Genomic DNA, 24251 nt, shown 5'->3' on the forward strand with positions numbered 1-24251 from the left:
AAAATATCTGAGAATACCTTTAATAATTGTTTATAATTTATAATGAAAATATGCTAAAGTGCATGTTTAGGGTTGTGGTCCTGCCCAGATCCGGAGTGTTTTGCAGCCTCTGGATGAAATCCTGCTTTTACCTCCATCCATCTTCCCATCAACTTCCTATGCAACCCCACATCAATACGCTCCCTTCACCCTGTTCCACATGCTTGCTGTGTCAGCAACATTGGCTTGTGACAAACTGTAAATTAAGTTTCGTGTGAGTTTCTTTCAACAAAAAGGTTCTCTTCCAAAAAAAAAAAAGAAAATAAAAAAAAGCCAGCTCATATATATGTGTGTGTGTGTGTGTGTATAATTGCTAATTCAATTAAAACAATAAGCTGGGATTAACAACAGGAGGAAAGGCAAAACAATGAGCAGCTACTCACTTCATCTGCTTCACAATGGTGCTCTTCCCCGACTCGCCAGCACCTGCACAAAGAACAAAAACAGGCAGAGGTTAAAAATATGCTCCTGTTAGCTGAGAAATGTAAACAGGCAGCCAGCACGGCTGTCGCACATCTGGACCCTCGTCTTAACCCCTCCGCCCCCCCTTCCTCCTTGCAGCTTTGGCTTCAGCACATTTTGCTCCCGGACAAGCCGTCTGTTCTTCCTCTGTCAGTACCCACGGATACTCTGCTCTCTAAAAGCCACTCGGCCGTCTACAACCCAAATTTAGATCACAATACTTAATTTCCCACGCCTGCCATTCTAAACAACTGAGTAGGGACCACCTGCCATAGTGTTGGCCATTTTCTTCTTTCCAGACAAGTTAACATTTTCATGGAAATGTCTTGCACTGTCAGGATATGGTTTTTCTTTGCCTCTGCTGTGTTTATTCTAACAGCCTGAGGGGAAAGAGAGAGCTCATCTGCCACAAGGAATCCTAACACTTCACCCTTCACACACACCCCCCCACACACACACCCAGAGGCGCTCGTCTGTGCACTCTCCATTCTCACTAGCCCAGGGAGAAGCCTTTCTGAGATGACCCTCAAAACACACAACTATGCTGCATGCAGGCCTCACACACAAAATGAAGCCTCTGGGTGGAGAAGAGCCAGGAAATTTTCCACAGACAGCTGTCAGCCCCCACTCTTTCAGGGAGCGGGAGTTCAGACTGACTAATAAATCAGAAACCAGGCTACAGTAAAACCGAGAAGAAAATCTTGTCTTCAAAAAACGATCAGAAATGAAACAGGAGGAAAACAAATTTCTATCCAACCAAGTGACATTCTCTCTCTCCCTTCATTCATAAAGAAATAAAGAAATATACACATTTCTTTATTCCTTTAGATGTACTCTCATAGTTATAACATTCAAACATGTCAAAGAAATTTACAAATGAGAATAATGAAGCATCCCTGCTATTAATCAGCCATTGTCTCTAAAGATATGATGAACTCAGAACCTGTTCATACCTTAAACCTAGTAAGCTGTTACATTTTAAGTATGTATTTGAGCAGCTAGATGGACTTTCACTTTCAAGTTATTCAAGGGCAGCAATCAAGTTTTACAGATGTAATTTACAAACAGAAATTTTAAGACTCAGTGTGGCAAGAGGGCATATGATGATGAAAAACAAAGAACTTTGCAGAACTTTGTATAAACTACAAAAAACAAATCTAAGTAAAAATGTGTATTAGGGTACAATATACTGCAAAAATAACACACTGTTTAGAATGCAGTATTTGTTGGGGATCATATTCCAAGAGTCAGAGATTTACACTTTGCATGCCAATGCTATTTGTCGCTAATTGGAGCTTTGCTGTAGCAGACAGATGACAGCGCTACAGATGCTGAAGATGGTAGAAAGTGTCAAAAGCATCATCATAACCAGAAGAAAAAAAAGAGGGCCAAGAAAAATGAGGATTTCTTTCCACTCTTACATCACATGATTTCTGACATTGCATCATGCTCTAACATTGTGCAGCCCTACCTGTCTGTTATACATATGTTGTGAAACAGAAACGTCCGTATCATGTCACAAACAATAGTGATTGGACCAGGAGCCGCTTTTTAGCCCGGTGACAAGAGTAGATCTGGGTTTTGGAGCCTAGAGAGTCTAACGCCGCTGACAATCAGAGGTAATCTGCACCATTAATGAATTGTTTGTTTTAAAGGCTCTCCTGTTTATTGATCTTCTAAAACAACAAACCTCCAGGCATGTAAATGTCAGAACATACCGATTTTGCATTCTGTGCAATACTGGTATTGGAAATGACTGTTTGGAGTGCAATAATTTTTGGTTTCAAGTGTTGTGACCTTGCATTCACCGCACCAGATGCTCACATCGGATATAAGTGGCATTGCTTAAAATCCTAAAGATCACAGATAAGATATAGAGAAAAGAAAATAAGCATACGACACCTGAATTGTCATCGCAATTTTTCCCAATGTATTTTCATCACAAGATTTTCTACAATCCTGGAGCCTTAATGCACACCAATATTAAAAGCTTTTATTACTTTGAAATTTGATAAAGCTCATTATTTATGCAGTCAGAAATATGAACATCTATTAATGTTACAAGATCAACTAACAGGTTAGCTCACATCCCTAACTAAAGCAGATTGGTAAAAGATTGTTCATGAGATTCAACTCACAAACCACAACCTGAAGTACATCTCTATTCCATACGTGGGACTTCACTCGCCATCTCTGTTCCACTCTTTCTATGGTCTCTCGTCAAATAAACTCTGGTGATATCAAGACCATATTCATAAGCAGCCAAATTAGCAACCTAAGTATTAGACGGAGCCTACTTCAGAAAACATTTGACGATTATAAACTCAAAATGATCATTTGATTTTAAGCAAACACCTAAATTAGCTAAAAAATAAAAAATAGGTCAAAGACTTTAACAGTGGTCTTTGACAAACACAAGGAAAATCACAATTTGTCCAAACAGCACATAAAGAAAACTGCAGTTTGGTGCAAAACAAATGCTTCTGCTTAGCAACAGGGCAACATGTAGGACAGTTGTGGCTGTTTCTGACTCATAGGGGAACATGGGGAAAAATAAAAATGAAATAAAAATAAAATAAACAGTAGAGGAATGCCAGTGAAAGCTCCACAATAATTTCAGTGGTAGAAGCTGAAACACATGGTTGTCCTTGACATTTCGAGACCGATATAAAAGAGCTAAATTCAGATCAGCTGCTCTGCAGAGGCTTAGATCTACAAGCAAGCGCATTTCAGGTTCATTTATAGATGGGTGACTGGGAGAGACGACTCAGACAAACCAGGGTCAGGAATCCAGCTGCAGGCAAGCATCAGCTAGAGATGCTCCAGAGTTTCTGCTGGGCTTTTTATGTAACTACTACAGAGCTGATGGGGAGAATCACTCATTTAAATGTACAGGTGTCAAGGGGATTTTGATTTTGTTTCATGTGCTTTATAGGAACAGAAATTAATACATCCACTTTTCTTGATAGCGGATGAAAAATCAGCTGCTTTGAGCTGCTGGGTAATGACATTTAATCAACATTATCCCAGGGGAAATCTGTTTTTCCTCCTGCTGAACAAAAAATGCTGTAAAGGAATGAATGCCAGGCGGCACAGCAAACATCAGACAGTCATTGTTTTATTGTGATGCTTCAGCTTTTACCTGCACGCACATTTGGAGAGAGACAAAAAACAAAATTACCCTCATTAAGAGCTTTGCTGATGAAGACTGTGTCATGCTGGCAGCATTTTCTGATTATCTTACGCTGAATACAGTCTTATTCAGAATGATCAAATTAAAATCCGGGGATCATGCCGTTTTAAATTAGTACTATCACCCTAATATGAATGTTATGTCATATGTTGGTATTTCTAGCATCTTGCAGCACAAAAAAATCAGTTTTAAAGTGCATGGCCTCTGCTCCTACAGTCAGTGGAGAAAGGACTACTGTGATAAAGGCTTGGTGGAGTAGAAGAATGTAAAGTAATTAGTATCATTGAACCAGCAATAATGTAAAACCAGGAAAAGGGATGAAATATTCAGTCTGGTCCTCTTGGACTGGTCCACCCAAACAAAGTGCTGAGGAAGCACGTGTTGCTCCAGCAGTGGCTGCATAAGTGCAATGAGACGCTTTTTAAAAGGTCACACAAACCCAAATGATGTATTAGAGTTTCATTACTTTGACAACCTCCAGCTGCATGCTTTTTACTAGTGTTTCAATGCAGAAATGATCCATTATTAACATGCGAACGACGAGACAGAGTGTTTTCAATTGAGCCAGTTGAACTTGTATTGCCACGGGAAAAATAAAAAGTCACAAAAAACATAACACAACCCAGAAACACACGAGTGAGTCAAGGACAAACTCACCTTTCGGTGCCATTGGCTAACGATCTGGAAATGCACTGTTAACTAGCCCAGAAATACAGCACAAGCATGGGCTGCTCACTGATATCAAGGTATAACAAGATTTTAAAATCTGAAGCTTTCGCATGGTTGATATCCTATTTTTATGCTGCCAATAGAACAGTTACATCATAACATGCATTTTTGTAGCCAATCTTCGTGCTACTACCATAATACTGTGAATTTAGTTTTTTTTTACTCAAGGTTATCGTGATGTGAGAATCATATACCAGCTCATGCCAGCAGAAGAATAATAGAAAAACAGAACACAGCAACCCACTCCTCTTGAATATTTGAATCTCTTTATTTTTTTATTTTTTTGCACAGAATGGATCTCAGAAGAGATGCTGAAGATGCATCACCCTCTGCTTTATACAGGCCAGTGGCAAAGAACAGCAGAAGGTTTAAGTGTGCCAGGCAAGCTTTCTCTATAGGAATTCCTAATACGCCTGCAGCATGTTGAGCTCTGCTGGTGAAACGAGATGAAACAGACAAGTTGGAACATAAATGAAAAAAGAATGAGGGCTGCTCATGTGTCAAGATTCAGAAGGAACTTCTTATAACAATCCACTTATTTCTCTTTGTGCAGTTCCTTATCATAAAGCCAGAACTTCCTAAGGCCTAAAATGTAAATTTTTGAAAGACCTTCCCCCAGTGGTATTAAGGCTTTTTACTATATGTGTGTGTGTGTGTGTGTGAGGAGGCATGTGCCTATGTTAGGAGCAAGCACAGCCTGTTCTGATGGGAGTGAGAGCAAGGCACAAAGGCAGCAGTGTAGGTCTCTGCTCGCTGAGAACACAAACCTGCTGTTGATGTTTGGGACTGGACGTCTCCAATCAGCGCTCGAGCTCAGTAGTTATTCACACTGCTCCGCCGGCTTTCACCCAGCATGACAACAGTCTTAATAAGCCCCAGCCAAGATCTTTATACAGACAGGCAACAGAAAATGCTTTAGGGAAAACGACAAAATGAATTAAATCCAACAGCTGATTCGAAGATATGGAAAAGGGTGTTGGCTGAATAACAATTTCTTGATTACCAGTTTGACTCCTTGGTCGGTCTGCACTCATTATTGCCATTGTAACCAAAAGTTGTAATGGATGATGGGTGGGAGGTGTTTACCAGTGCTACCATTACTGCTTAGGGCTTCTACTCAGTTACGCACCACAGCATCAGGACATAGAAGTTAGGATCAATTCCTGTTTTGTTTGGGTGTTCACAACTTTGCACCGACGCCACTGATACGACCAGCTAGACTTGGAGACATTTTTCTGGAGAGGGTCAAAAACAACAAAAAAACTGTCTCTGATTTTCTGGTGTACAACCTGGGTGTGTAACTTCAGCTATGTAAAAATCCCACACTGTTAAGCTGGACAAACATTACATGATATTTTCATAAAGGCCAGTTTTTAGATTTTGTTTGCCATGATGTCAAAATGTTTTACTGGCAATGTTAATGACTAAAAAAAAGGAAAATAGCACAATGTTATTTCCTTTATTTAATGACTGCTAAGTTCAATGAGAAACTCAATATTTGTGTCAAAATTCAAATCATTACTTTTTTGGGAATATTTTGCAATAGATGGGACATACTATTTATTGCTTTTCCATCAAGATAAAGGTTTAAGTTGGTGCTAAAGTGATATCCTTTAATAAGTCAATTACAAAACTGTTCCTACATTGTGGATTTACAAACATAATTAGTTCCAACACAGAGTAATTACTACACAGCATCTGAGCATGACAGACAGGAAGGCTGATTAAAAAATTGGAGCTGCTAAACAATTGGCAGCTCCAATTTTATGCGACCCAGGAACATTTTAACACAATGCAGCTATCAACTTGGAGCCAAAGTGTCTCAGAAGCATTACTTGTGACTGCTAGATAAGCCTACAGAGAGTTTTTTTTTTTTGCAAGTATGGCTTCTAGAGAGGTGTGCAGGTGAAGAAAGGATTTTTCCAGTTACAAAAACAATGGACCAATTAAACTCTCAAGAGCTCAATACTGACAATAAGCTCAGACTTGTCAAAATATTTTATCCTTGACGCCTTTCAACCACAGAGAGGGTATTAAATGTTTATTTGTACCAATGAGATTTCTTCGACGGATATAATCTTTGAGAAAACGAAGTATATTTTGCACGACATCTCACATGATGCACTTTGAACACTGCAAGAAGTGGCTCTGATATTCTGCATGCAAGTGAATTTCTCAGTAATTTAACCATATTTTTAAGAGACTGAAGACCACATCAATGTTAAGCATCTTTAGTATGAAAAGGGTGGGGATTAGAAAATCTGGTCACCTCCATACCAGACGTTTTAACTTGCATGCATCAAGACTATGAATCATTACAATTTACGACCATAAACATTTCCCAAAGAAGAATACACTTTTCTGATTTGAATACAAGTCACATAAAGCTTAGGGAGATCCCTTTAGATGCATTGAGGTCCTGCAATACTTTTTTCTCTGCTTACTGAACTATTGTCCTAAAAAAAGAAACCGAATTTGTCAAAGTCTGAATTGGCAGGTTAAGCTCGGAATCTGCATCAGGAAAAGCTTGATCCGCGTGACTATCATTGAATGAACACTGATGTCTTTTATGTGAGATAGAAGGCATCCTCATGCCTGTTGCGTGTGACTTCACAGTGTATTTGGTAATCAAATTAATCTTTCGTCATTTCTTAGATGCTTCCTCTCACTATCATCCGCCACCTACACACCATCACTGAGCGGCCGTGTGCCTCCTGCTCTTCTTGGCTACATGTTGAGAAATGTGCCATCCTGGATTTGAGACACATGTGCCACTTCCTATTCTCGGAGCCCGTGTGGGGAGGAAACGGCAGCAGCTTGCGTGTCCACATTGGTCCGACTGAAAGGCTAGGACGGAAAGAGTCGGTCTCATCCGACAGATGGCTGCAACGCCTTAGGCAAAGACCAAGTCTGGACAGTGTGGTGACAGCTGCTGCAAAAGCAAAGGGATCATAAGACCAATTTCACTTCCACTACATATACTGAGTGAATGTGACACCAGACTATGGATGGTTGCTTTATGACAATTCCTGCCTCTTAAAGGGAACAAGCCACGTGTTTCTCAGTATTTGTTTTCCCATTTTAAGAATTAGAAAATACCAATCCCTTGTATTTTGCCTTCTGTTGGCTCTCTCAAATGTATTCTAGTTTTAATTACGTTGATGGATTATTTATCAAACTTATTATTCAGTGCTAATAACATGCAGGTTTTCCAAACCTCTCTATGGTTTCATTGCAGTGAACTTACTCTACCAGAAAGCTTCAAATGCTTCTTACAAAAACTATTACAGGGTGCGCAAAACAAAATTTAGCATTAATATTTGATGGTAGTTATTGAACTTAGTAATTCATATTATGCATGCAAAATTCAAACAAATGAACTATTCCTGGGTTCGCACCCATTTTTTATGTTAATATGCCGTCTTTTCCAGCCTCCAGCCTCCTTGGTTTTCAATCATTTTTAGAAAACATATTGTCATAAATTCAGAATGAAATTAAGTCAGATCATCATCACTTGTAAGTTTATGGTGACTTCCAGAGGTAAATCAGTGCAGTTTGTGGCGACAGTAAATTTTAAGACAATTCTTTGTTAGAATGCAACTTTTCTTTGGTAATTAGCAGCTACAACAATTTGTCAGTAAAAGGAAGTTTAGAAGAATTACTTTCAAGGAATAATAGAAAAGAAAATTAGGCAGCTGCTGTAAGAGTGAAAAAATAAGCAATTACAAATTTTAAAGAATAAATGCACTGTTTATGTGATTATACCTCCAAGATGCACTCAGCAGTCAAAGCGTTACACCGTAAAACGAAAGACGTCATTTTTCCTTCAGCGCTCAACCTAAATTCAGAGGTGAGTTAAGAAAAATTATCCATATGGAAGGTAGCGACAGCAGCAGCTCATATGACTATGTAAAGATAAAGCCAAGGGACAATTTGTTAAAAGGACACCAATGAAAAGGTGATATGGATGGAGAAACCTACCCTGTAATGTCAAGAAGGTTGAGAATCTACTGACCAGACTGAATGTTAAACAGGCCAATAAACAGCTTTTGGGAAATTATAGCTGAACAGTTTCAAGTGTGATCGAAAGATACCAAATACTCTGCAAAGATTCTGACGTCACCCTTGATATTTCTAACTCTGAACAGCCAACATGTATAAACATCGAACAAGAAGTCCGGTCAAACAGAGTTTGAGGTCGCTCTGTTCACCATCATCTTCCTCATGTCGACTGAGAAGATAACGTCAGTGGTGGCGAAGGCGGACGAGTACGTGCTGGAGCTGGTGGTCTGCCGGCACGGCCGCTCCATCGGGACGTCCTACCCCAAACTGTTCAGCGGCAACAACAGGGATTTGTAATGTTACAGCCATGCTGAAAGAAATTCTGCTTTATTACACTCTAATTGTAAAACAAACATGGAGCAGGTTGTTTATGTTCACTAAAACCAACGCCTTAAATAAGTCAGACACTTATTATAAATGACTATGATGTTGCTTTCTCGTTTCTTTCTGGCTCTCTTTCAAAATCATCTCTGTTTCATTTTGCCAGTGATCATTTGTAGATTTTTTTAATCTCTTGATTGAGCAGCACAGCACTAAGCACTGCTACCATGCCAGCAGCAAGCACCATTTACTGAAAACATTGTAGTAATAATTTAAAAAAATAAACTAAATCTTGTGACATTATTGCTTCTTTGAGTTGTTATTACATCTAGGAGCAGCTGATTAGCCTGAAAGTGTTTGAGCAATAATATGGCAATTAAATATTTGTCTGATATCTTGCAGACCCATTTACACATTTTACATGCTGGTCAGGCGAGAATAAAAGCCGTTTCATGATCTGACACTGTGTTACTGTCCGGGCTCCAGACTAAAATCTGGGCTGGCATCGCTGCCATTACAAGACAAAGAATATTCTTCTCATTCATAAACTGGTCGCCCTACAACGACCACTGAAAACCAATGGACCACGCACTATTTGCTCGCTTGGGAAGTAAACACAGATCTACATGCAAAAATAAGACAAAGACGTGATTGTTCTCAGCGGAAAGCCAGTGGCACAAAGTTTTCTGACTGTTATCAAATCAGACTCCCCAGAGCATTTTGATCTTTATCTTTCTCTGTTAGAAAGATGAAGTTCTGAACTACAAGTTATCAAATGCTGCAAAAGTGTAGCTGGAAACATCAGGGTCACAAAACAAAAAGCTTAGCTGTAGTTGAAGTTGAAGATGAAGCTCTAAACATTTTGAACAAGGTTAAAGTGGTTAGAAAATGTTAATGACTGGAATGCAGTTGAGCCTGAGGTTTTAAACCCAGTATCATCACAACAAAAGCCACTTTATACAAATGTTTAAGCTTCAGAAACATAAAGCAGCTTAAATAAGCAGAGATTGAGGCGATTCTCACTGGAATTAGAAACCTGAAATTGCCTTTTTACGAGTCAGGAAGCACAAGGGAATGCAGCCAGAAGATAAACCTGACTCTCAGCACATGTTTAATATTCTTCCACATCCAGAAGGCAAAGGTAAGATTTTAAGATGCAGAGTCAGGCATTGAGGTGGTCCTAAGCTCAGGGGCCTTTACTGAATCATGAAAAACGAGAATATGCTCCTGATGCATTATAGATATGTATCATTACGATCCCCCATCCTTCTGCACTGATCTTTGTTACCAGACATGCACATATTCATATGTGGAGGCACTGAAAGGAAGGAGGGAAGAATAAAGATTCTATGAATTATGAATTAATGCATCACAATATAAGCCACGAGCTGTGGAAGAACCATACTGCGGGCATTTGAAGAAATTTGCTTCGTAATAAAACCCACAGAAGTGAGGAAAGGTTGAATTCAGAGGATCCCAAGATACTTTTCTTCTATATTTTAGTATTATAGACAAGACTAAGATTCTAAAACCAGACTGAAGAACAGAAAAAAGTGCACTTGCAAAAATAAAAGGTATAAATCAAACTGAACAAGATTGAAATTATAAGAATGAGATCAGATTTTAAAACAAAAAATAGATTGAATTTGTTTTTTGGGGGGTCTTTTTGACAAATAACATGCACTTTAGTGTATAGCATCTCATTCTACATTTCTTCCAATAAGTACTGGAGTCTACAAGCAAAAGTCTATTCTAAGTGGTCCTAAAATAGGATCAAAATGAGGTAGGTGTATTATTTAGCAGACACTGCAACTTGTAGATGAATCAATTCTCAAAACACAAATGACTGAATTTCCTCCTCAGTTGTCATTCAGCTGCAGAGGCAATGAGCATTTCATTTGACTCAGGCGTCTCAGAAAATTGTGCCGTTTTTGCCTCAGATGATTTCGTGACTCCCCATTGAAGTCAGAGTGTGGAAAACACAGAACTACTTGGATGTGATTTATTTGAAACGGCTTTCCTGTGCAGCTTAACCAGTAAGACACCAAGGTCTAATCAGGAATCAAGAAATTATTCAGTAAGAGACCCAACCCCCAAAATTAAGTCAAATTATATTTGATCACATTTTATTTGTTAAATAAAGTTTATTAATTTGCATTTAATGAGTATTTCTTAAATGGAATTTATTATCATCTATATTTATTATTATCTAATTTATTTATAATTTTTAACTGTTATGTTAAACCATTTTTTAACTAAAAACTGGTTAAAAGATTGTTTATATTGTCCAGTCACATTGTCAATGCTGAATATACTCTTGGACCTAAATTGACAAAGTAATTAATTAATGATTTGAAGATCATTCATTAATTGTTGATCAGCTTTTCATGGGTTATCTTAAATTCACAGACATGAGGATTGTTCTAAAGATTATTTTAAAACACAGAAAATGTGAAAAACAGTTTATAAGAACAGACAAGAAAAAAACAAGAGTTTTACTAGAATGACCTTCAACACCTTTTTAACAAAATGAATACTGATGGCAATCAAACGATCATACAAATATTGCTGATTTTTTGTTTTGCACCCCTACGTGCGAGACAAAAGTTGTTCACACAGTTGCCAGCCTCCGGCCTGTGCAGGGATAATTACTCAGAGCCGAAAGGCCATCCATCAAAGAGCAGACGAGGAGACCAAGGCTGCGTGTGACAACCGACCCCTCCTCGCAGCCTTAAAAATCAGACATTGCCCTGGCCTTGAAACCTGGACACATGAAAGACCCGAGCAGACCGATGCGGCTGACATGGCCAAAGCAAACATCATCGCTCAGCATTTCAGCTCAAGTTAAAACGAGTCTGTAACTTCAACATAAAATCATCCATCCATTTCCTATTGTCAAACTGTTTTATTGAGGAATCAAACATGAAAATTAGAACATCAACAATACAAATCCGTCCTCTTGATGTGAGCATAAAACAAAAAGACAATACAAAGTCAAAACAAAACAAAGGTAACATAAATGAACAAGGACATTCTCAAAACCCACCAACCTCCCCTTTCCATAGGACTTGCATCTTATCACACCGAGAGTCAAATCAAATTCTCTTCAAATAGAGTTATCAATATATTGTCAAAGGGGTTGCCAAGTTCTATTGAATCGTTTTAAGTTATTTGTTAATAAAAACCGTTTCCTTTCCAGGTGAGAGAGTCTCACCAGTTCCTCCAGCCACAATTTAACCGATGGAGCCTCTGATTTTTTCCAGAACATCAACACTATCTTTCTTCCTATGATGAAGGCATAAGATAAAAATTGTCGTCGGTATTTATTAAATTGTGAAAGTTGAACAGAAACTCAGAGGTGGGTCCAGCCTCATCTCTGTATGAAACGTATCTGATGAAGTTTTGAATATGCCAGACCAAAATGGGGTTAACTTAGTACACAAGGAGTAAAAATGGAGAAGTGTGGCTTCTTCAATATGGCATTTGTCACACAGTGGGGATGTGGCAGGGAAAATTTCATGTAACTTCACCTTACAGTAATGAAGCCTGTGAATGATTTTAAATTGAATACGACGGTGTCATGAGTTGGCAGAGCACTTGGGAATATTCTCTAGTGCAGCTTTCCAGAGTTCGTCGCTTATCTCCGCTCCTAATTCCTGCTCCCAGCTCCCAGCCTGCTGTAAGGCCCTGCATGGACGGCGAGGATCTGGACAACAACACATTATAAATCTGGGAGATTAGATGTCCTTCCCCAACACCCAGTTTGAAAAGTTCGTCAAATTCACAAAGTATTCTCTAAAGTGTGCGTGTGTTTTTTTAGACATATTCCCTGACCTGTAGGTATCTATAACGATTATGTTTATGGAGACCAAATTTGGCCTGAAGTTGAGAGAAAGAGGCAAAATTATCACCCACCAAGAAGTGTATAACATTGTGTATAACCTGAATCTAAAGTAACACTGAAACTGCAAAAAAGAAATGACTTAAAATAGACTATTTTAAATGACAAGTTTTATACATTTTTCAAACACCTAATTCTAATAATGTGTATATTTAACTCCTGTAGGAATAAAATGTATTTAAAAGCATTTTAAATCACCTTTTTTAATTGCATTAGTTAATAGAATGAATTATTTATAAAATAAAGCAGAACTTTAACGCTGTAGCTTGATTGAAATGAGAAAAATTCACATTGTATCTGGTGGGAATTTGGTGAAGTAAGCCTAGTTTTCTCAAATTGATGTGTCTAATTTAAGTTTAGTGTAACTCATATCAGGAGGTGAGGATGGCAACCCAGGAAAAAGTCGTTTTTACAGCTGGGAAGAGTGTGAAACCGGATTTTGTGCTGTTTTGTATGATGCTAATCACTTGATTCCAGTCATACGGCGAACACGCAAAAATATCATGCCCTGTGATTTTATCAAAGATCTTGAAAGGCTAATTTGCTAAATTGTAACTGTACAAAACCCCAATTGCTCCGAAAGTTTATGATGAACACGCACATTTCTGTGCCTCTTGAATTAAGCTAGATGAATAGCATATGAAATCAGATATAAAACGTGAAAGAGGGGGAAAAAGCTCCCCCCCCTAAAAAGACAGGAAGTTTATTCAGTTAGTGTCACTGCAACCTTTACTTGCAACTTGAGGGGGAAAAACATAAATAAATCACAGGAAATGAAAAGAGGAGGGGTGATGTGGGAGGTTTCTCAATAATTTGCACATTTTTATCCGAGTATGCAACAAGAGACTTGCTTTGCTGACATCCTTCCCAAAACAAAGTAGCTACTGTTGACTTTCATGTTATGCAGATCAAGGTGGAACAGCCAATTTACACTGTCAAATGCTTGAATTTATAAAAAGTGGAACTAAAACATTGGGACTGATTTTTATCAGGAGGCTCTGCCGCAAATAACACTAGATGTATTGAACTTGCTGCACAAAGAGGAGACTCATCAGGAAGCAGCATGAAAAAAGCCAGTGACCCTAAAAATGGTAATCCTTTCCCTTTTTTTCCATTACTTACTTTAAAAATCCATTCTGTGTTCAGCTGTTTAGGAAAACTTGAGTGATGGGCAGAAAACAACTTCAAAAACAACTCTGTTGCCTTGGTTAATACAGCCGGTTTTATGAAACAATCAACAATGTCTGGTTAAAACCGTCTTCATTTTATGATAACTCCGGGAAGATATTTTTTGACAGTTCCTGTCAGAAGTACATAATTAGCCTTTGTAAGAATGCTGACATGAGTGAGGTGAGGCAAGGCTCAAGGCGAAGCAAAGCGCACTGCTTTCAACGCACATCAATTGAACAATTATTATTTTACTATATTTGCCACAGTAATTATGCCTTTGACATTTCTTCTTTTCTTTTCTGGACACAACGAATACAGCAGCAAATGTTCACACCAACTGCGTCAACTGTATGTCTTCCCAAAGCTCTGTCAATTTAATTTAATGGCTTGCTGCCCAGAGCAGGAGGTGAGAGTTTGTCATTTCTACTGTTGCCACAAGCTGAAAAGAAAATTTTTTAATGTAATTGACCCAAAGTTCTTACATAAAGAACTTTTCACCAGTTGATATGAATTGAATGTAATTATTAGTGTGTCTTGTCTTATTATAATTAACATCACATCTAATTTTCTATAAGCGCAAAATTATTAATTTGACTCTGATACAAGTAAACTGACTTGAACTGAATAAAATCCTACTTTTAGTGTAATTATTAGTGTGCCCTGTCTTATTATAATTAACAAAAAAAAAAGAGAAATAAAATTCCACACATTTTTTTAAGACAATACTAAAACAAAGAAATCAATCTTCTTCATTTTGCTCGGTCCTTAGTGTTCTGGCAAAGGAGAAGAGCTCACTGACCTACAGCACTGAAACCAAGCCGTTATGCAAGCTCACCGCAGCAATGACAGATCTCTGACTCCATAAAACGTCTGGCTCAGAACCTGGATTCAAAAGCCCAATTTCTCTCAGCATGCAGCACCGGTTATGTGAGTGACCTTGACTCGTTCCCACCAGTTACCAGGCTGAAACCTGCCAGAGGACGGTGCACAACGCCTCATTAATAAGGCAAATTACAAGGACAGCTTATGACATTACCTAACCAGGTCCCGAGATACTACATCACTCCTGCAGCGTGATCAAAGGTGTTCTGCCCTTTCCAACATTCACACCAAAAGACCAGACAGCTGCACTTTTCTTTGACCAAATCTCTGACAGATTCATTGCCATCAACTCTGCTTGAAATGTCAAACTGCAAACTGGCACCCTTAAGGAAATCTCAATGTATAGCTAAATGATGTCTGAGATTTGTCAGATTTGTAATGTGACAGATGTTCTGTCACATCACATTACAGGACTTCAAACCATATGACCAAAAATGTCTTTTAAAATCAAAACCTGAAAACTTCATTATACCTTAACTGGCCTCATCTCAGATTTTGACTCAAAATCTTGAAGAGTTATCAGAATTTTAAAAAAATGCTACTTTTTTGAGGAACCTGTGTAGTAGTTAATCTTAAAGTCATGCAATGAACTATTTTTACATAAATAAAGACATCACTTTAAATTACAAAAATAAGAAAGCTTGACAGTAAAGAGTTTTTCCTCAAAATTTCATTGTAGTAACTCTGAGAAGCATACTTGATGGAGAACATATATGTCCAAGGGATGAGTCATAAGAAAATAAGCCTATATGTCTGAAATTAGGATTGAGTTAAATTATTCCCAACGCTCTGCTATGCTTGCAATTCCCCTCAGTGCGTCTCTGTTTTTGTGACCGAGTGAGAACTCCACAGGAATACGGAGCACCACCACGCTCACAGAGAGCTCTTTGTGTGAGCACGTTGCCCTCAAACCAGCGTGTCTTTTGTTTATCCCGCTTCCTTTCAGGTTCTTCTCTCTGCAGCTGACCACAGAGAGCAAAGCGTGGTCAGGAACTACAAGAGATGGAAAAAAATATAAAGTGTCTCAGTCAGAGAGAGCGAGAGAGAGATGCAATAGTTTAAGGTTTTCTATGAGGTTCCAGATAGATTTAATGTGCACCATGTGTCAAATCTTCAAAGATATGCTTTGAAATATTTATTCTATGGGTTCTTCCTCAGAGAACTTAAACTATTTAAGGTTCTCCATATTCATCTTGTTTCACCCTTGCTTAAACATTAATTTGAATATCCTGACCAGGTAGGAGTTATTGACAAAGGCAGGTTTAATTTGAATGTTTACATGTTAAATAAACTATGGATGACAATTAAAATTCATTTTATCCTACACAAGTCAAATATACAAATTAATGTGGGTCATGCAAGGCAAACTGGTCAGTCATATCCTTTACAACCAAAGGTTTTAAAGCTGAAATTTACCTGAGTTCATTTTATGTCATCAGTAACAAAAAGGAGATCATGCAACTAAATATGAGCAGAAGTTGAACAATCCCTGCAATTTATCATTTAGTTTATTGAAGCATATCATTTCTTTTTTGATTAAGTTTTGGTGACAAGAAAGGGAACAGGTTATAGAACAGGTGGCCTAAACACAAACCTCCTTTTAGGTGCAGGTTCACCTTCATTTCTGCCCCATTATTGTGCCAAAACAGACCCATTTGCTTTCAAAACACACATTGCTCAATAGATAATTACCCTAGTAACAGCCGATCTGAAACCATAAGCTATCTGGGTCCTTCCACACATACAATTACAGCTCACTGACCTCAACATGCAAGCTCTGTCATCAAACAGTTGGTCAGAGATGACGGGACAAAGCAGATTAATTCATCAACATTTCCAGAGTTAATTCTACGCGAATAAAAAGCTTTCCTTAACAACACACCATAGTGACAGAGAGAGTCAATTTAAAGTAGAGCACATAAAAAGGTAAAGATATAATTCAACATTTAATAGCAGAGAATAGATCTATTGAATATAAACGTCTTTCTCCGTATTAACATCCTGCTAATCTGATGACTGCGAGCAGAAACGAGTGTCCTGCTGAGGGGCTCCTTCACAGCAAGGAGGTAAATCTGAGGTTCATCACCTCAAGCCAAGATCTAGTTCAGGCCAGGCTGAACTAGATCTAATTAGTCTATTTAGTCAATTGGTGCTAATTACTTAATTAGCACCAAGACTAATTGTTTTTTTTCTGTTACAAATAAAAGAGATCACATTATGCATTTTCATTTGTGTTTTTCATCTAAATGATGTGATAAAATGAACTCTGTGGTACTTTTACTTGAGGTTATTTTCAAATGACTTCACCTAAAAATATTTTCTGTTAAAAACTGAACTGCTGATTTGCAGATTCGAAGGAAAGTTTGTCCTGAAGAAAAAGCAATAATGCTCAATGGCTGGAAACTTTACAGCAACCAGCAACTGGGAATGTCTGCAAAAGTTCAGAGAAAAGCATTTTTTCCCCAAAAAAAGCTAACCCCAAGTACTTTTGGATTAAATTAGGCATTTCACACAATTTTTACACAATTACTTGCAATTTTCTATTTTTTTTCCTTTAATTTTGAACAAATTTGAAGCAGGTGCCAGAGTTTGAGTCAGTTCACAGAGGGTTCGCTCATGTCCAACACCAGTGTAACTTTCCACAGGTCAGACAGCCAGCAGAGCCAAGTCATTACGTCACAGAAAGCAGCTGCTTATGTATCGCTTTTCTTACTAGTTGACAAAACACAAAAAACTTCTAAATTTGGCACTGTCTCTAAGAAACCTTAATACCTGTTTGTCCAAAAAGCAAAGACCAAGAAGAGAATAGCTTTTCTTTTTGTTTTGCTCTGCTTTTTACACTTCTTTCAATGTCCTCATTCTGTCCTTACTTGTTGTTTACTAATTCACCTTTGGAAATTTTGCCGGACGGCGTCATGCTGTATTGCAGTTTGATGATACGATCGTGATGATGTCACATGGCACAGATACATGAACCAGCAGCTGATCATTGTGGTTTATGGTCTCACAAAAATGGTTATGAATGAATGAATGAGCCTGTGGTTGCTGTATGAGGTCTGCAATAATGGACAGATAGGTTTGATAAGAGATTCTCATAAAAGTAACACAGTTTCATAACATGATTGAACTGCTTTCATTTAATAAACAAAAATGCAACAATTATTCCTACAGTTGACATCGTAATGCAAAACATTGATTGTTGAAGCCATTTTGTTTTGTTGTTTAAACAACAAGCTATACAATAACCACTAAATTGAATAATAGTTTTCAAGTAAACATGAATGTTGAACAGAATGTTATACTTTTAACTATAGTTTTCAAACTGCATTACCTTAATGAGGACTGTGTCACACCCTGAATGCCAGTGCTTTTTGTGACCAAAAATACTTGCAAAATGCTAAATTTGTCTGTCTCATAAAGCAATTTGTTTTTTGCTAGCTGGCCAGCAGAGTTGAAGGATGCTTTATGAAACAGGAGAAATCCCTGGCACAAAATAACAGTCTCAGTAAAACAATGTTTCCGATTTGACATAAAAATCAGATTAAGCAGCAAATATGGTCGATGGCATTATCAATAGCAATTATGAAATTTGTCAAAGTGTTGAAATAAGCTCCATTTTAAACAAACTATAACCTATAATGATAGCAAACACAAGCTAAAGTTTGGAAGCAAGGTTAATAGAGGCCAAACATTTAGAAACTACAGAGTTTCTTTCTTAAAAACCAAAGTCAGTTCAATGGATTTTGGTAAGTAGTTACTTTAGGATCAGACTTTTATCTCACCCGTTGGTGAATGACTTGACAAAAGAGAAGAAGAAAGTAGTTTTAGGGTTGAGACTGGGCATGCAAAATATGATTCTGTGACCTGTTTTTCTACAAATTTGACTTTGATTTCAAACTTTTGCCTTTAATGGACAAATAATTGTTTACTGCCAGTTAAATAACCACTAAACTTTTTTCTATTATATTAACTGTCAATATCACATGTTTTTATTTTTGTTACATACTATGACATGCAACACAGTGTTTTACATGTTCTTGCATTTATGCAAAACTGGCACATCCCTACAGTAATACTACAGACCTACGTGAATTTCTGTTTTTAATGAATATTTTCATTGCAATAAAAAGGTGGCTTGGCAAAACTTTAATTTTGACTGAATTAAAATTAATCAGTCTTTAAAAATATATATATGAAGCACTGTCACTGTGAAGTAAGTTGAATATTTATGACTAGCACTAATTGGTTTACTGCCTCCCAACAAACTTTAGGAACTGTTTGTTTCTGAGTTAACTTTCAATTAAAGAACTGCAAAGGTCACGAGTCTGATTTTACTCACACGCTGAGCAAATTGAAAACAATCGCTAAAAAGACAAAACAGAGACAACAACCAGTTCCTGACCAGCGGCTTCACGGCAGTCTATCTCTTCATCATGCTGTGCACTACTTCTTCTCAAAGCTGCAAATAATTGGCGCGGCAAGCACTATACTGTACTTTGGATACACTATGATTTAAAATGTAAAAAAATACTGCATATTGTTACCACAGGGTGGCAGCACAGGATAGACCCCTGATTGCATTTTAGTAGAAGAAAAAATGGCCAGTAAAACTTTTAAAACAGATTTTTGCATGATACTGATGTAATCATAAGACAAAAACTCATTGAGTGATGCAAGTTTACTCCGTACTGTTGCTATTGGAACAGAAAACACTGTACTGTATACCAGGAAATGTCATGATAAATAAGCATTTGTCATTTCCAATTCAAAAAAAAAAAAAACACCTGGTGATTGCAAACACCAAACATCTGACTACTGGAATTTTTACATTCACAGTTCAAAATATTTTTACTTTCGGTTGAATTACGTTATCCAGAAATATTAGGTTCATAATTCAAAATATAATATAAACGCTCCATTTATTGAGCTTTTTCTTTTTGAGACACACACTTCCACATTTGTATTACTTTAATGTAAGAAATAAAACTATACACATTACAAAAAAAAATTCTAAGTCAGTATTGCCCCACCCTTCAGTACATAATTTTAAAAAAATAAAGAAAGAATGTTTATATTTTTAGGTTTTTTCCCTTTTTTTTCTTGCTGCAGTAAGGTATTATCTGAAATGCTGCATCTCAAGAACTGGAGACTCGTTTGATCAGGAGTCCATAACAGTCCAAAATGGGGAACTGAAAGAAAGCTTAACCCAAAGAACCACAGTGAAGTTTTTAACCGACAGCCTTTTATATGACGACTCAAACATCAGCTAGAGATTCACAGATCAAGTTGTTTTCTTGCCAGCAGTGATTTCAGGTTTTCTGATCTTTTTGATAACAGGATCATATCATTTATTAAGCTTATGTCCTTAGACTTGTTCTGATTTGTTCTAAACTTTAAGATAAAAATCCATCAGGAAAGGTGCCAATAGTTTCTGTGTTTAGAAACCGAAAAGCGGCGCTTTCGGTTTCTGTGGACTTGGTGAGTAACACGCTAAGCAAGATGGGAGATCATTTTGACTTCCACAGAGCTGGAAATCACACAGCTGAAACAAAAATGCAACCACAAATAGAAGCTTGGTGCAACATCAGAATAAAGTCTCCTCTACACTTCAAATGCAAGTTCCTTTATGTGTGCAAATGTCTGTTTGAATGTAATCCAAACCTTATAGCAATACCTAAAGATCAGACCCCAACAACTCAGTGATCTCTTTTTATGCACTTCTCCTTTAATGTATATGTCATGGTTTGAACCAAACCTCACCACTGGGTTCATACACTTGCCAGCTACTGTTAGGTACACCTGTTGAATAGGTTAACATGAACAGCAAGTAACACGGCTGCAACTCGATATTTTTCGCCTTCCAGAATTGAAGAGGACAACTTTGAAAAATCCAAATCGAGTACCAAAAAGAATTTAAGAAGGCTTAAACGTGGCGTGAGTGATGGTAGACAGGCTCACTCACATCACTACTGATTCACTGTCATTTTGTGCACAACTGTCTCTTGGCTTTGCTGATGTTAAAAAAATGTCAGTTTTAAAGAGAGTAAGGGAACAAGTACGAGACAACAGAATTTCCTTGGTACACTTTGGGCACACTTTGGGTATTCTGGTGCTAAAATGCCTCAGTATTGATCAAATCATCTTAAACTGTTTTTTTTTTAAACATGACAAGGTCAAAGTACTCCAATAGCCTCCACAATCAACAGCTCTTAATGCAACAAAACACCTTTGGTGAAATTGGGGATTCACGCAACTGCTGCATGTTATTGTGTTAATGCGAACTAACACGTTTCAAACAATTTTCAGACACTTTGTTTATTCTATGGTATTTGAGTTTACCAGTCAAATTAAATGTAATTGTGTGCATGTCAGATGAATCCTGACTTTCAACATGTAAGACGCCTATACTTTGGGTAAAAACAGGTTACAGAGCAACAGGCTGAGGAAAACAGTTTAAGATTACATAGAGACACAGTCAACCTTCTACTCCCTGATAAACTGACTGACTTGGGAATTAAGCCCATTCTGTTGGGCATAATTCCCAACTTGCTCATAACCAAAACCGTGAATGTGCAAACCTAATCAGACAACGCTGTAACAAATAAGAGGAAGAAGTGAGGCATCAATTAACTCATTTTCTCCAACAGCTGCAGCTCAGAGCAGCAACTTCTGCAGTCTGACCTCGTTCACTTCCTGCCTCACAGGAAACATGCTGCGCGGCTCCGCCCTGCTCTTTCTGTTCCCCAAGTCTCGACTTGCACACGCAATTTTGTTCTGCTTAATGTACGCTTTTCAATCCCAAAAATAATACAGCTGATTAACAGTATCAGGAGAAAAAAAATAATTCACAGCTCAGGGTCTTTTGATTCTTGTGTGAAACTCAGAAATCAAAATGAGAACCAAAGCTTCCAAACTAAGACAGGACCACAGATCTAATGCGTCACTGCTCTTGAATCACAACAGGAGACCAAGCCAATGAAAACGCAGCAATGTGTAGATTGAAAAACAGCAGGAGTACACATGGGCCAGGGCAGAGCCACACTGTAATCCACAAGTAAGCAAATAGTTCAGCTGTTACAAAAAAAAAAGAATGGGAAGGCTGTATTTAAGGTCCCCAAGAGAACAGAGAGACGCCCTCTCCAGAAGCTGTCATTGTCTCAAGTTTTCATTTGCGCCCAGTCTTTAATCAAACTGGAGAGAAAAGGTTAGGGCCTTTTTTCACCACCTCCTTTGCTCTCTTAAGATCTATAGTCAAAGAATGACAGAGAGAATATGGGAGAACTTACTGGTATGGAAATCACAGAAGTGAAACTTAAACGAGCAATGTCAAGCAGGATTTACTTTTCTGTATCTCTCAAATCTGATCTGATTTCCTTGTATGGGAGTTGTGAACCCTAATGCGTGTAGTATTTCAGCTTCCACATAGAAGCAAAAAGAAGAAGAAGAAGAAGAAGAAAAAAAGAAAAGCAGAAAAACAGGAAACCAACCTGCTGCAACTGGCAGCCCTTGTGGGCAGAACTGAGACAGTGCATGGGCTCCAGCCCACAGCTCTGTCTGCTTCAGAGAGCAACAGGAACAGACACTCTTTACTCACTTTTTGGACACAATGCAGACAAAAAAATCTTCGTCGTCCGACAGTGTTAAAATACTAATCATGACACACATCAAACCCTTTTTTACAAAAACAGTCTATATGTCCACCTCCGAAAGTAAGGCTTAGCAAAGCGGGGAGAAAGGCTTACAGTGCAGGCATGTTCCTCCTACTACTAACCGACAGGAAAACAAGCAGCAGAGCCTTTCAACATGACTACACTTGTTATCACCTCTGAGCTAATTCTTTCAACATCCTCTCTATCATTCATCAAATTTCGTTTTATATCCGGACTTCTATTTTTTTCACCACATGGCATTTTAAAATACTACTCTCTCACTGGGCATAATCAAATAAACAATTTCCTTTATCACTAAGACAAAAGAACAGTCAAGTCGAGACTGTTTGTTTTCCTTTCAGATTTTTTCTTCTAAAAAAAAATCTTTGGATGAGAGCTTAGAAACTTGTACATCCAAGAAAATCATTACAAAAAACTGAAATTGAATGAATATAAAATATAACAAATTATTTTAAATAACTTAAGTAATAAACTGAAGCTACTGTGCTGCGTTGATAGGTGATACATAAAAACTGACACCAATTCGCCCCTAAAAAACTAGCTCAGGTAACGAAACGGTTATTAAGGTAAAAGAAATAGAGTAATGTCAATGACAGGTGTGCTCAGACTGCTATGGGAGAACTACCAGCTGCACTCTGGCTACGTTCAACATTTTTCCATTATAATTTGATGTGCTGTTTATGGTTTACAGTATTTCAAACTGCTGGTACCACATGAAAATACAGTCGTTTTGTTGGGATCTGTGATAAATCACTTCAAATAGGGAAGGAAAATGTAACGGAAAGAATATACTTTTAAAGATTGATATTCTTGAAATATCTATTAAGGAAATTTTATGAAAAGCAGCCAGTGCTCATTCTCAGAGTGGGGAGAGATATTCTCTCAAAAATAGTGGGACCACAAACCTGGTGCGAATCCACCTCAAAGCTTAAACCAGCTCTACCAGTCAGACACCGATGCCAGTTGGAAATTCTCACGATACAATCAGAGTAAAAATATCCCAGGAAACGCAAAGTGTAAAATGTTTTGCATAATTTCACTTTTTTTTTATTTTTATGCATCAATAGAAGGTGAGGAACACAACTGTGCTATACTGTGGCGACATGGGCACCTCACTGAAAGTAGTTGCGGTAGCCTATTTTTATATAATATCATTTTGGTACCAGCTTAGTCTATATTTCCATCAATGAAGCATTCCTCTTACCGGTTCTACAAAAAATCTAGAATTTCACACGTAGGTGTGTTGTACCTTTCCTCATTTGAAATCAGATGTGTCGCACACATGAAGCTTCAGTGAGACGCTGATGCCAAAAACCCAGATCAATTTGAACTCTGGTTCTTCAACTGTATTGGAAGTACCAAAGGTGCTGTTAAATCCCTGGGTGTGGTATCTCAGTTTACATTCATTCACCGTAAAGTCTGTCAAGACGTTATTCCGAGGTCTTATCACCAATGAATAAACTTCTGGTATTGGAACCAGAAGTATGTCACATTTTATCTAATATGTATAGCGCTTTTGCAACATTTTGCAAGTAATTTATTTTTTTTTTTTATGAAGCAAAAAGATATACAAATAAATACTCTCATCATTTGAATGTCAATATCAGTTTCTTGGTTTCAGTTCTTGTGCACCAGTTCCACTCTGGAATGAGCAGCAGCTCCCTGCATGTCTGGTCGCTCCTGATCCAACTGTAACAGTTAACTGAGACCTGGTCCCACCCACCCTCTCTCTCTCTCTGTTATCCTACTCAATATTCCCTGGCTAAAAAAAGGAGCCTCAGTGTGGGAGCACACTAGGCTGAGGCCCCACAGAAAACCACAT

General features: G+C 37.8%; 1 protein-coding gene across 1 annotated transcript in view; it reads right to left on the reverse strand.

The window, feature by feature from the left end:
* LOC129352933 (guanine nucleotide-binding protein G(i) subunit alpha-2-like) overlaps positions 1 to 24251 on the reverse strand; it is a 47479-nt gene that overhangs the window by 8675 nt on the left and 14553 nt on the right. Inside the window, exon 2 of the mRNA XM_055022146.1 lies at positions 423 to 465. Within this exon, the coding sequence (XP_054878121.1) occupies positions 423 to 465 (43 nt within the window). The remainder of the gene's footprint in view (positions 1 to 422; positions 466 to 24251) is intronic.

The sequence above is a fragment of the Poeciliopsis prolifica genome, unplaced genomic scaffold, assembly GCF_027474105.1.
Source record: "Poeciliopsis prolifica strain line A6 unplaced genomic scaffold, Auburn_PproV2 SCAFFOLD003, whole genome shotgun sequence".
Lineage (NCBI taxonomy): Eukaryota > Metazoa > Chordata > Actinopteri > Cyprinodontiformes > Poeciliidae > Poeciliopsis > Poeciliopsis prolifica.